The sequence below is a fragment of the Catharus ustulatus genome, chromosome 2 (genome assembly GCF_009819885.2).
Source record: "Catharus ustulatus isolate bCatUst1 chromosome 2, bCatUst1.pri.v2, whole genome shotgun sequence".
Lineage (NCBI taxonomy): Eukaryota > Metazoa > Chordata > Aves > Passeriformes > Turdidae > Catharus > Catharus ustulatus.
In genome coordinates, this window is record NC_046222.1 from 55,835,669 (window position 1) to 55,849,027 (window position 13,359).

The 13,359-nt window shown below is 36.0% G+C and overlaps 1 protein-coding gene across 12 annotated transcripts in view; it reads right to left on the reverse strand.

Annotated features, from left to right (window-relative positions):
* The window catches only part of POSTN (periostin), a 31,587-nt gene extending 19,623 nt beyond the window's left edge, over nucleotides 1–11,964 (reverse strand). For all 12 annotated transcript variants that reach the window (XM_033052463.2, XM_033052461.1, XM_033052460.1 and 9 more), the window contains exons 1-9: nucleotides 11,785–11,964; nucleotides 10,206–10,304; nucleotides 6,194–6,258; nucleotides 4,798–4,955; nucleotides 4,014–4,178; nucleotides 3,078–3,224; nucleotides 2,069–2,210; nucleotides 1,267–1,479; nucleotides 1,000–1,134 (exon numbers count right to left, since the gene is read on the reverse strand). In XM_033052463.2, the coding sequence (XP_032908354.1) occupies nucleotides 1,000–1,134; nucleotides 1,267–1,479; nucleotides 2,069–2,210; nucleotides 3,078–3,224; nucleotides 4,014–4,178; nucleotides 4,798–4,955; nucleotides 6,194–6,258; nucleotides 10,206–10,304; nucleotides 11,785–11,906 (1,246 nt within the window). In that variant the 5' untranslated portion in view covers nucleotides 11,907–11,964. The remainder of the gene's footprint in view (nucleotides 1–999; nucleotides 1,135–1,266; nucleotides 1,480–2,068; nucleotides 2,211–3,077; nucleotides 3,225–4,013; nucleotides 4,179–4,797; nucleotides 4,956–6,193; nucleotides 6,259–10,205; nucleotides 10,305–11,784) is intronic.
* Between the last annotated feature and the right edge of the window lie 1,395 nt (nucleotides 11,965–13,359).

A 13,359-nucleotide genomic window follows, 5' to 3' on the forward strand; every position in this document is an offset into this window, starting at 1 on the left:
TATCAGTTTCTCTATCTTTTAATGTACTGATAAATACTAACTTGCTTGTATTTCCTGGGCTTAATTGGGATAGAGTCCATTTTTCTCCTAGGAAAATGCTGAGTTTTGGATTTAATATGAGTATAATAACATGCTGATGTTTTGTTGTTGCTGAGCAACATCTCACACACTTGGCTCAAGTGCTCATCTTAAGCCAAGGACATCTCAGTGTCCCGTGCTCTGCCAGTGGGCAGGTGCACAAGAGGCTGGAGGGAGCATGGCCAGGACAGGTGACCCAAACTCACCAAAGGGATATTCTATACCTTAGAATGCCATGCCCAGTATATAAATTGGGTGAGCTGTCTGATATGTGCCAGTCACTGGCTGGGCATAGGTCCCTTGGTAGCGGGTAATTGTATCAAGCATCACCTGCTTCTCTTAGGTTTTAATTATCCTTTTTTATTATTATCATTATAATTGCTATTATTGCTATTAGTAATATTAATATTATTATTATTTTGCTTTGTTACACTTTCAAATTGTTGTTATCTAAACCTATGAGGTATTTTTACTTTTTTTTCCCCTGATTCTCCTCCCCATCCCAGAGTAGGGGAAAGAGGGGAGTGATCAAGTGGATGTGTGGTACTTAGCTGAAATTAAATCACTACATACATTTTTGGAAAATAAGTAAGTTTTGAATCTAATGAAAATAATGTAATGATTAAGGAAGCTGGCAGTTCATTAATATCTTTCCATTCCTACAATCATTTTGTGCATATTTTGTATCTTATTTCAGTGTTACTATTTCCATTAGCAAATCATATGACTGAAAACAAGCTGTGCAGTGTGGTGGTTAGGTTTGTTTTGTCCTTCTACAAGATAAGTCATTTGAAAGGATGAAGTCATTCTGTCTATGACGCTCTTGCAGTGAGACTTAGAACAAGTACTGAGGGTCATTTGGAAAACTGTAAGGGTAGCATACATTCTTGTTTATTTTGACAATCTTTTAGGGCTACTAACCTGAGAAAGCACCATTCAGAGGAGCCAGGAGAGTGTATTGGCCTTCTGGCCTTAGAGAAGACGCCAGACCTAGCTGTGCCACCAGGTCTGTAAATGTAGTCTGCTGAGCACCTCCAAGCTCAATGACTTGTTTGGCTGCAAATAAAGAATTAAGAAAAGGTAAATACACAGTATCTTCTTATTCCTCATTTGGATTCTCCATGCTTATCCAGAACTGTATATTGAAAATTTCTTCAGTGAAACAAGTTTTTCAAACACATCACTGACCAGAATCAGGAATTAGCACTTGATCAATGAGGTGGATAACGCCGTTGCTTGCCACAATATCTTTGCGTTTCACCATTTTCACTCCATTCACAGTCAAACTTTCACCATCACAACCAACTTCAACAGTGCTTCCTTCCAGTGTTTCATAGACAGCTCCACCTGTGATGGCTTCAGAGCACTGGACAGTGTTTAATATATGGAACTTCACTAGAGCTGCAGAGAAAAGAGCAGGAATTTAATAGATGTAGCTGTCTGGACACATATTCATATACATATAACTTACATATAGTGTGGAATAAATCATACCAGCAACATTATTTTTAATTAATTTCACTCACAGGTACTTTATTTAAATTTAATTATACTGTAGGCCTCTAAATAATATTTATGGTCAAAACTATTTGGCATCCCTTATATTATTAAAACTAAATTGGTTATGCTACAATATACTGGTGACTGCATATGATATGCTCCAAAAGGACCTATGAGTACAAAATTCCATAGGCTATGCAAAGCCTATTCATATTCAGATAGGGACTGGAATGTTTGTCAGATCTATGCAGACCTGAACTATAAGAAATTCAATGTGCCTGTATTTTCACATTTCCCTTAAAACTTTTGCATTTTGGCAACTAAGTTTTCAATGACTTTCTATCCTTCGGCAAGTATTAGAGGCAGAAGAAGTAACTCCTCCAACACAAATGAAAGTAGACGTGCTTAATTTCAGAGCTATAAGGAAAATGTATTTTCCGCTTCCTGATCCACTCCTGCATATTTCTCATTTGCAAAAAAGTTTAAATACCTTCAGAAGCCACCTTGTCACCCTTGATTCTTCCTAAAACTCCCCTTGGAAGTCTCGCAAAAGCTTCATTAGTAGGAACAAAGACGGTGTAATGACCAGGTCTTCCAAGAATATCCATGACACCTGATGTAATGGCAGAATCCTAAAATATAATTTTTTATTTTAATGTTGATTATTTGAAATATTACCAAAATACATTACCTGTCTAGTTTCACCTCATGCTCACAGATAGTTGAATGCTAGACTGAGATCATAGTGCTTTAAAAAGATAGATCATGAATGTTATAGAAAGATAAAAAAATAATTGACAGAGGATTTTTTAAACTGAAAACTAGAAAGTATTGGGTTTTACAAGTTCTTTTAAAGAGATTAAATGTGGTTGCTTGCAATTGTCATGAACTGGATTTGAGGGATTCAGAGGATCCTCTCCATGTTTATGCCTCCGCATTGAAAAAACTTTTTTGCATTTATTAAGAAGATGGAAGATGGAAAAGGACAACAGATATTTTTGAATCAAGGGCATATTTTTTAAACATGCAGCATGAAATCCCATTACACTGTGCAGACACATTTTACAGAAGACAGAAAGATTAGGAATTTGGACAATTTCTAATCATACTTCCTGTGTGCAAGAAAAATCCTTCTTATGTGTATCTACTGGTGCTCTAAAACTTGCCATGAGGTTTTTAGTATCTTTACCATTTTTTATGATCCATTTTGAAATTGTTCTTATTTATCTAGCACCAGAAACTGTAAGTTCATGCTCACGTTTTATTTTCTCAGTGCTTGAAGAGAAGACACTTTATGTACAGGGACACATTCTGTCCTATTGATGTTGCCTTTTTATATACCTGATTTGCAATATTAGCTGGAGCTCTTAATTTAATTTATTTCTGTCTCTTGCTGAGCTAACCCTTCTGACTTCCAGATATCATAAAGAAATTAAAAAAGGAATTTAAAAAGCCCTCCTTAAATAAACAGAGAAGAGTTTTTATTTTTGTCTACTTACCTTAAACGATGAAAGATCCTCCTCTGTTTCAATGATATCTTGAATGGTATTTCCAACAGCAGTCAGGACACGATCAACAACGTGGACAACACCATTGGTAGCGATCTGGTTGCCATGGATGATCCTGGCACAGTTAACAGTAACAACCTGCATTTGAAGAATGAAGTAGTAGAAGATTAAACATTAATTTGAGCACAAGCTTGGAACCTGACTCTCACAGACTGGCAATGTGTATTCACTGTTGTTATTTCAGGGTTTTTTTCCAAAATTTGAAGTAAAGCCTTGTAAGATTTGAAAGTCTGACTAAGATTCTGGAAAGATGGCAGCAGATTTATTCAGGTTACATTGCTTTCATATTAATTTTTAATTTCTTACTGCAGTTATTCTGATTTGGTTTTTCTTCTCTGGCTAATATGCTGATTGTATTGCTTTTTAGTGATGCAACTGTAGACAAACAAACATTTTAATGCATTTAAGACAACAAAGATGAGTGATTTAACTGGGAAGTTCTAGCATTTATAAAATTTTTTTTCCTAGCCAAATAATTGGATGTGTGTTTCCTACAACCTTCAATGCTCCTACCACCAGCTCAAATTCAAAAAGAAGATCTGCTTTAATATTATTTAGAAAAACTATGAAAATTAATAGTATATTTTTCTGTCAAATTTATTATGATCGTATACTTGGATCAAAAAGTCTTTGTCTTTTATGAAGAAAATTAATTTTCATTTGAACTTTGATTTCTAAACAGTACGTTTACTCATTCTTTCTTAGTCTACACAGCAGACAAAAGTATTTCAGGAGAATATTTATTTTTGTCAGTGGCAACTGACTTGGTAGATGGCAAACTTTTGATAATATATTTTCTTAGTTATATAAGGAAATAAAAGTTATAACAAAAAAAGTATATTAGGGGAAAAAAGAGAATAGACTTACCCCATTAGGATAATGGTTAATAAGCAATTTCTGGCCATTATACATAGACACCAGGGTCAAGCCATTCTTAAGATCTTTTGTCAACATGCGCTTGTTTAACATGTGGTGGTGGAGAGCATTATACAGTTCAATATTCACATTGTCAACCAAATTCCTGTGAATTTCCTGAAGAAAACGAAGAATTTAATTAAGTAGAAGCTTCAAAATATTCTTCCATTCAGAAAGATGTATGTATTGTTTTACCTTAGTATATGCTTTCAACACATTCAGTATCTGTTAGGGAAGATGACTTTGATGCCTACAAATCTGGATCTACTTAAATGACCTTTAAGACTGATTTACTCGCAAATGGAAGATGAGACTTCATCACAGACAAGTCATTGGAGAAGCTTTAATTCAATGTTTATTTAACTTAAAACATTATTAAAAGAAGGACACCTGAATTATTGACAATGTACAGCCATACATCCTGCTGCTGCTGGAATTCCTACGAGATTCCCCAAACCTATGTTAATAAAATTAACAATACTAATATGTGTCATGCAAGTGCATAAATAAGAAGCAATTACAGTTGCTTAGTAGTCCTGAAAGTAAATTCAGCCTCTCTAGCTTCAGAAATGTATGTTAAACATGTAGATTATTTCATTATTACTTGCATTATGCCCTTCTATATCTAAAATCTTGACATTGTTTCCAATCTAATTTATCCCACACTAGCTGCTTCAGCTAAAATGTTTAACTCATGCACATGCACACAGAAAAACACATACACACACACACTTACTGAATCTAATTGGTCCCAGGCTTCGTTGCTTGGTGCAAAGAAAGTGAATGATCCTCGTCCCTCAATCTCTTCTCTCAGCCTTGATATGTCAGAGTACTGCTGTGTGGAGGTAGCTCCCACAATACCAAGTGTGCCATATACATGATCAATAGGAGCAACTAAAATAAAAATGAGGTAACAATACTTTCAATTCTTCAGTCCTCCAGTTTATCACAATCAAATCTTCTTTGTGTCTTTTGGATGCATAATAGTTTTGAAACTTTTTAGATCAGTATTAAAAAATATGTTTAGATTAAAAAATTCATTGTCAACATGCTCAAAAATCATTTAAGCACATCTGCTTGCCATTGCTTTTTGTGTTTTTCTTAGTGAAAAGTTAGTTCAAACAGTACTGAATATTGTAAAGTTTCCTTTAGAAGAGCTGTTGTATTTTGTATCAACCCAGTATGGAATGGGAGGCTATCCATTTATAATCACAAACATTTCACTGGACTGGGTCTCATTTGGTCACGATGGACCAGAAATCATTTTGTGAGGCTCTTGATCCTCTTCTAGTGTCTGGTTTATGCATATATTGATTCATCCAGACAGTAAGAAAGGCTATAGTCTCACAGTTAAAACACGGCTACATGAGAACAGCATTCATCTCTCCTAATTTTAGGCATCTAGAAGTGAGACATTTGAATGCAATCTGATGGTTCCTGGCTCTTTTTATGGTTATGGAGAAGAACAGGCTATTCTAGTGTGTGACTGATCTCATCCTGATGTCAGCATCTGAAGGGAGATTCATTTATCTAAACAAATTGAATTCTGCATTATTGAACATAAAAGGATAATTTCAGATATAAGGATCAAAAACTATGAAATTTATTCCTTCTCATTCTACTCTTTCCTGCTGCAATTAGTTTTATTTTTACAAAGCAGAATGTGTAAATAGGAGAAATGAATAATTTCTGTCTTCATTTTCACTCTTTCTTCGATAAAGGCTATAAGTCTCTTTAGTTAAATTAGATTTAAGTTTCTTCAGAAAAAGGAAAATAAAAACGTTTAGATATGCTCCTTGTGTCCTGACTTTCTGACCATGCTGTTATGCTTTAGTCTCAGATTTGATGGGAATAGAAATTAAAGTTCTTCTTTGACAGCTTGGGAAGTGAAAATACTATCAATTCTCACCAATCCAGAATCTGGAAGGAGCATGGACATTCATTCTAAACTCTATGATCTAATTCAGTGCTGGCTTTTGACTGTGTTTGCAGCTTGAAAATGAAGCTGCACATTCTTAGGAAGTACTTCTTAAAGAGAGGCAACAATTTCTCATGATGACCACCTTTGAAACTCTGCTGTGATTGCAATTCTTTCCATATGCCAACTAATCCATAAGAAAATAAGTTCATACCTGCAGGACATCCTCTTATACCATCCATCTTCATATAACCAGGACAGCACTCATATAAGACAGTTCTGTGGGATATAGACAAAAGCACAATTAAATAATATACAGAAGAATTAAAATAATTTTAGCCAAGTATAATTTGATTTTTATTGTCAATTTTTCGTTGCTAAAACATACTCTCCAGGTATTCAGCCTTTGTTTCTGTTATTCAGCTTTTTTTTTTTTTTTCAATTACAAATTGGTCATATTTTACTAAATGTAAAGTTTTTTAATCTAAAGAATGACTGCCATCATTAAATTCAAGCTTGGGAGGGAACATGGGCAGGCTTCTGGTACTCATATAGTGTTACCAAAAGATGATGTAACTAGAACAGCAGCTGAAGAACATTCATTTATCTATTGTGTGTTGAACATATTATGACATTGAACAAAGCAGAAAAAAAAAGATGAGGATATTAAAATCAATTCATGGCCAAAGGGTTGTAAAAGAAAAAGACAAATTAAAATGAGTAGAATAGAAATTAATGTCACAGAGCTGCATGAGAGCACCTATATAATGGTTATAGGAATTAACCAGTATTTCAGAGAAGGTCCTGTGCCTTGTATGGTGATAAAAAGTGGGATAAGGGTCTCTTCTTGTTTTCCAAGGAAGAATCTGAAGCAGTTCAGGAATGAGGGAGAGAACTAATTAGGAACAGACATAAAACTGGATATAGAGAAGGAAGTCACCGGAAAAACTGGATGGATGGATGGACACAAGGGAAATTTCACAGGTAAATGTGAGGATGAAAACCAGAATACGAGAAATTAAGAGTTTAAAAAGCTTGTCATCACAACATACAGAAATTTAGCATTGCCATGGGCCAGAAAATGCTATATAATTATGTCAATAAAATAATCTCATTCTCAAATACACTTAAGCTACACATAACAGAAAACCAGGGGTGAATGATGACTCTATAATGTAATGTTCATTTTAATATTGTGTTTCTTATAAGACACAATGTCTTCTTAATTAATAGACAGAAATAAAGAGTTCTACGGTTGGTCTGTTTGAAAAATTCTCCTCTCTTACAGGAAAATGTAAATTCACTAAAGTTATCTTAGAGGCAATTTTGGCTCCTTGGAAGAAATTTAATACATTACACTTCACATATTATTTTTCAAATTATGGTGCAAAGTACATTACATGCTCCACCATAATGACATCACTGTTTTACCTAATATATTTATTTTTACATGTAGCTGATGTTGACAGTTCAAAAGCTCTGAACACCAATTCCTTGAAGGTTTTTACTGGGTCTTTAACCACTACAGCCCAGCTTTTAATTTGCAGAATCTTTGGTGACAGCTGAGTACATTTCTCTCATGTTTCATAATTTAAAGCTGACAAAAAGTTAACCACAACCACATTAAAATGAACAGCTTATTCAAATGAAAAGTTGGCATTAATATCTTCAACATCCAAACTACTTCAAGGGATTTCAAAATTAAGTAGACTGGAAGAAAAATAATGGTAAACAGTATGATTGGAAAAGTGAGGATTATCATTCCATTAAAGAGAACAATCTGTTGCAGGTGGTGAAGTTGATTTATTTTTTAAACAGTCTTTTATTTCTCCATGCTATGAAAATATTTTTCTCCATTCCCACATGTAGATACATACATGACATATTCACCCTTCTGCCATGTTCATATTTGCAACTGAGAAGCCATATATTGAAAGTATTTGTGTAGTTCTTTTAGTACATATCTTTCTTCAAAGCAATTCACTGAAGGCTATTTCTTGGGAATGCATGGATAGCATACAATTTAGGCTACAGATTTTTCAGCTAACCTTTTACTCTTAGTCCTTCTCGCATCCTTGCCAGAAGCTAATAATAAAAACACAGTAATATGATTATCTGATAAAAAAATGTGTAGGAGAATAGGAATCAAAATATTCTCCCAACTGTGTGAACTGCTTTGTCATGAGAAAATATTTTCTCCTTCCCTGGAATAGAAAATCTTTCCCTCTCATGCCATGGGAAGCTGTGAAAGATTGCATTTTAATTAGCTCTTGGAAAAAGGAAAGAGGCAGTTGAGTTATAAGCATAGAGTAAGAGATGGCAAGTTTAATCCTCACATCACATCCAACAATGATACAATTAATGAAAGACAGAAAATTGGCTGAAGAACTTAGTTAAGACGAAAATGCTTCTTCAGCCAAGCATTACAAGATCAGTGCCTTTTTTACCACGTATCTTGTTATGCACAGCCCAGGCTTCTTTTCAATTATCAAATTTCAGCTTACATTATTCATGTTCTCTTACAGTTCTCTGGAGTTGAAAGGTTCTTTAGATGTGCCCAAAATGTAAGAAAGATGGGATAGGAGAAAAGCAGTTAGTATGGAGCATCATCCCACAATAAGGTTGGAACCAAATAAACCAAGTAAAACTCAGTGCAAGATGCAGTTCCTCAGTACCTGTGTGTAGGCACGGCACACAGAGGAAGTGTGCCACCTTAGAACAGGGCAGAAATTATCCTTGTTACATCCCTACTAGCTCGGTATGAGCCTGTGGCCAAAAGAAGAAAGAATGCAGTTATTCAGATAGGAAACCAATGCTGCATTCTTGAGGTTTTTGGTGAGGTTTCTTTCTGTATTTGTCTTGGTTTGAGTTTCTTTTTGTTTGTTTTGTTATTGTCTTTTGGGTTTTTTTGGTTTTTTTTAATACAACATTGTCCTGACTTTATCCAAACGAGTATATTCCAAAGGAAAAAAGACAGAACAGCACTACCTTAGTCCTTGTTAGTCTTGGCTAATAGAGCCAGTTTTCAGTTTATTCAAATCAGCTCTGTGACTCATCTGTTTCTACTTCTTGCTCTACTTCATGGAGATGAAATACTGCTGAGAAACAGTGGAAAGAATTTTGGTCCAACAAATGCTGATTTTAGGAAATTTGTATGCTACATTCCCATTTTAAATAGGAATTGCACATAACAAGAACTTCCAATATTTTACAGATATAAGTTAGGGAGGACTTGTTAACATGGAGGTATTGACATGAGAAGAGCTGTTGTCCTTCGGATTAGCATTCTTATTGGAGCAACCTCTTCAGTCTTTGTATTTCTGGTCTTAGCATGCAGAGTATAAAACTCATTAATGGCTAAGACTAAGTTATAACACATGCTTTATTATAACCACAAAACCCCTTAAATAACCCTCAGGAGTTCTGTGACTCAGGTTATTCTCACACACATCCTTTTCCTCATCTAGCCTTGCTCTGCAGGTACTCATACAGTGGTAGGGGGGTTAAAATGGAAGGGGAAGGGCAGGTGATAATTCTTTGTAGACTGTCATGACCAAATCCACCCAGCCCCACTGCTCAATGTTTTCCTCTGGTTGGCTGTATGAGACTTCCTGGGGCCTTGCACAGGATTTGTGAAATCTTTTACAATTAACATTCCCCTAAATTCTAGTCATGAGGAGACCAAAGTCTCCACGTGACTTCAGTTCGATGAACCTAAACAGCCTATTGCTTCAAACTATTTTTCCTGCCCCATGAAGTTATCTATCACTGCTTAACACATTTTGCTTCTGGAGCTTGGCAGAGTAAGGTGTTCCCTCAGATTCCTTCTGAGAGCAGACTTTCATGGGAAGACATGACGTCTATCTAGGAATAAAACCACAGAAATAGGTTGTTTTCCAAAACTGCCTGTGAGAATATTCAAGTTCCACTCTAAGCATTTTCAGAAAATACCCTTCTTCCCAATGTGTCTGCGGTAGAATAAAATTTAGTGCCAAAGTTGTCAGTATGGCAGCCTTTACTGAAAAGATGAAGTATTTTGGATGGCTTGCAGTGTGCCCAGAGAAGGAAAGGGGAAGTCAGTATTGCAATGCCACCTGGAGGAGGAAAAGTAAAGATTCTAATGCAAAATATAAACAGTCAGTTTGTCTGGGAGAAAAGGAGTTTTCTAATTGTACATTTTTATTTCTCAGTCAATGGAGAATAATTTGGAAGCAGAGCATACTTACGCTTTTTTTCCACAGATGGCTTGCTGGTACCAGTTTCTGCAAGTGCTGAAGTATTTCTTTTTTGTTCCCATAACTTGCTGAAGAGCACAGACATTTGGGCTATGGGTGCAGTGAAAAACATTTTTAAAAGAAGTTTTTGTACATGAAAAATTCTACATGAAATAGTAGCAAATATTCTCCCCGTCGAGTAAGAAATTAACATCTGGCTTCAGTTCCCAGGACAGGTGTGTTTTGAAGTAGCCACAGTGCAAGCTCTTGGGACTGCCCAGCTGGAATCCTTGGCAAGACCACCCTCCCTGCAGCGACAGAAGCTCCCCCTTCGTTCTGGTTTGACCCTGTGCTTCTGATGGGCAGAGATCACCAGCTGTGCCTAGGCAAGTCTCAATATCCATTTCCCCCTCCCCTTCCCCCTGTGAAGTGAATTACCAGCCACCAGGGACCAGTGAATACCATGAGGCTCTTTTCATTAATGTTTTTGTCTTTTGCACATCTGTGCAGCTGAAGGTCGTGGGGAGATGGGGAAGAAAAGTGCCTTGTTCTTTATGCAGAAGGACGCCCTGTCTTCTGGAAATCAATCAGCTATTTTGATTACCAACCATTTTGAGTACCGCAGGCACCTAAATAAACATTCTGGGAATTACTGGGGACCAAAGGGTAAATTGGCATGTAAATAAAAGGAGTCACAGACTTCAGAGGAGAAATACGTATTCCTTAGCATGGTGGTGTACAAAGATGAATTTCTTATGGTCAAATTCCATGAAGCAAGGGAATTTCACCCCTCATTGTTATACCTCTGCAATTAAAAAATTTCAGCAGTTCAGAAGTTAGAATATGTACTTTACATCACTGGGAAGCCACTGAGCTTTTTTATTTGAAAAACTAAAAAAAAAATTGAAAAGCGTATGTGTAGCAGGCAGTGAGAAGATAGGATGGTAAACAATTCTTATTCACAGAATGTTTTTGCTTAAGAAGACTGGAGGAAAATATCTTTAGGCACATGTGTTTCCCTGACACCAGCTGTTATTATTTCCATGTCTCCAAGCAGCCTGGCTTGTAAGCATTGCCTTTTGGAAGCCCTGCTGAGCAGCTTTCTGCATTGCTTTAGTGGGAACAGAAGTTTCACAAGGGATTCCCAGGATATATTCTCATATTAGAAAACATTTAAATAGAGTTCGTGATTTTCATCAGGGTGGAACAAGGAGAGCAAATATTGTGGATAGCTATTGACTGTGCAAAAGTTTGAAAGCACACATTAAATATTTCTGATATCCTATTGCAATCCTGATGAACTTAAAATAATTTTGGTGATTCTGAATCATATTCTATGCATTAAGAAGTGGTGATTTTAGATTTCTTTCCATTTTATGAAGTTTACCAGTATTCTGTCTCCTTTTAAAAATCCATGAAAAGTTTTTTATTCGCAAAAAAATATTGCAGAATTAATTATAAAAGAAAATTATACTTGAATAACAGTAAAAATTCATAGCGAACAACTACATGTAATAGGATGCCAGAAGAAAGGGGAGACTAAAGATTAACAAGCTTCCTTTAAAATCAGAAATAAAAGCCAGTTACTTACCCCTGGTCGCGTGCCCTTATTCGACTGTGAGTTAAAATCTTGTCATAGTGAGCAAAAGCAGCTGCTGGTTCAAAAGCAGACAAGAAAAAAGTCAAAAAGGTGAATAAGAAAAAGATCTTCATCTTTAGTCCTCTGTTGTCTCTTGCAAGTCTACAAGAGAGAACTGGCAAAGGGTCTGGAGAGCTGACAATTTATATACATGTTAGAAGGTGGTGGGAGGGACCCACAGGATCAACCTGAAATTTGTACCACCCCCTCAGAGCAGCAGCTTTTGCTGCCAGCTTCAGTAACATAAATCAGTACCATACATTAATCATATAAATAATTTATTTTTATCCTCAATTGATTAATTTCTTCCTTATTACAGAAGGCTTAACATTTTATTCTGCTGACACAACAACAGAGAGAGTTTGGGAAGCTTAGACTTTGACTTATGGTTTAGTATTTATAGCACTGAGGCATTCAGAGGTCATGATCATTGCGCGTGGTTTTATTCCAACCCAGAGGAAGATGTTGTCTGTTCCCATAAGAACTGCATTGCTTTCCTTTGTTTTCTATGTCCTCACAGTTATCAGCTAGGAGCTGCTTAGCTAGTGAAGTTGATGAAAATTTCAAAGACAGTTGCCAAAAGCCTGAAATAGCATTTTTGTCTTGAGAAAAAAAAAATGCTGTATCAACACACATTCTGATTATGAACTAGTCTCTTAATCAAATGCAGTATGTTTAAATAGTCATTTTGATTCTAATGATAACAAGTACTGTTAGATAATGCTTTCATTCAGAGCTTTATGTAATATCTGATTACATATATCAAATCATGGACCATCTGAAAATCTGAATGTGTACCTTTCTGTATTTATTAGTCCGCCCTTCAAAACCTCTTATATAGTGGAAGGAAAATGTAATTCTGAGCTGCTACTGAGGAAACTGAGGCAGAAGTGACAGGCTCAAGTCTCTTGTGAAGGGATGGTCTTAAGGCTCCAGGGGCAGTTGGTGTTTGGACTGCAACCCAAGAGTTTGAAATTTTCATGTCAAGGAAAAAATGCTGCCATTTATATAGATGTGTTTATATAACACCTCATGGTTTCTATGATTGAAAGCAGAGACATTTGGCTAAACAGTATGTGGGCTTCTGTTCTATCGTGACCTCTACATACCCAACTTGCAAAAAACTCAAGACAGCTCATGGAAGCGTCAGCATCTCTTGATGTATGAACTCCACGCCTGAAACCTTACTGACAGGTCCACTGATGGAGGTGATGGATCAACTCTATGATTTCATATTGCAAATTTTAGGAGAATATCAGTGTTGTACTCTTATTCCTCTCAGAGCTTTGTATTTCTTTCTGGTCTGTGCAGCAAGAAATACTCTGAGAAATATGCCTCTTAAGTGCCTAGCTGTGATATTTCAAGCTGCTAATTTGCCTTAGTTGAGTAGTCTTTGCAATTCTCAATTTAAAGGTGAAAAAATCAGAAGATACACTGTAAAATTAATTTGGAAAACTTCAGAGAGTCCTAGAACTGTCCCAGCAACCTGTCTTCTCAGGAGTCCCTCCCTCATCTCTGAGATCTCAG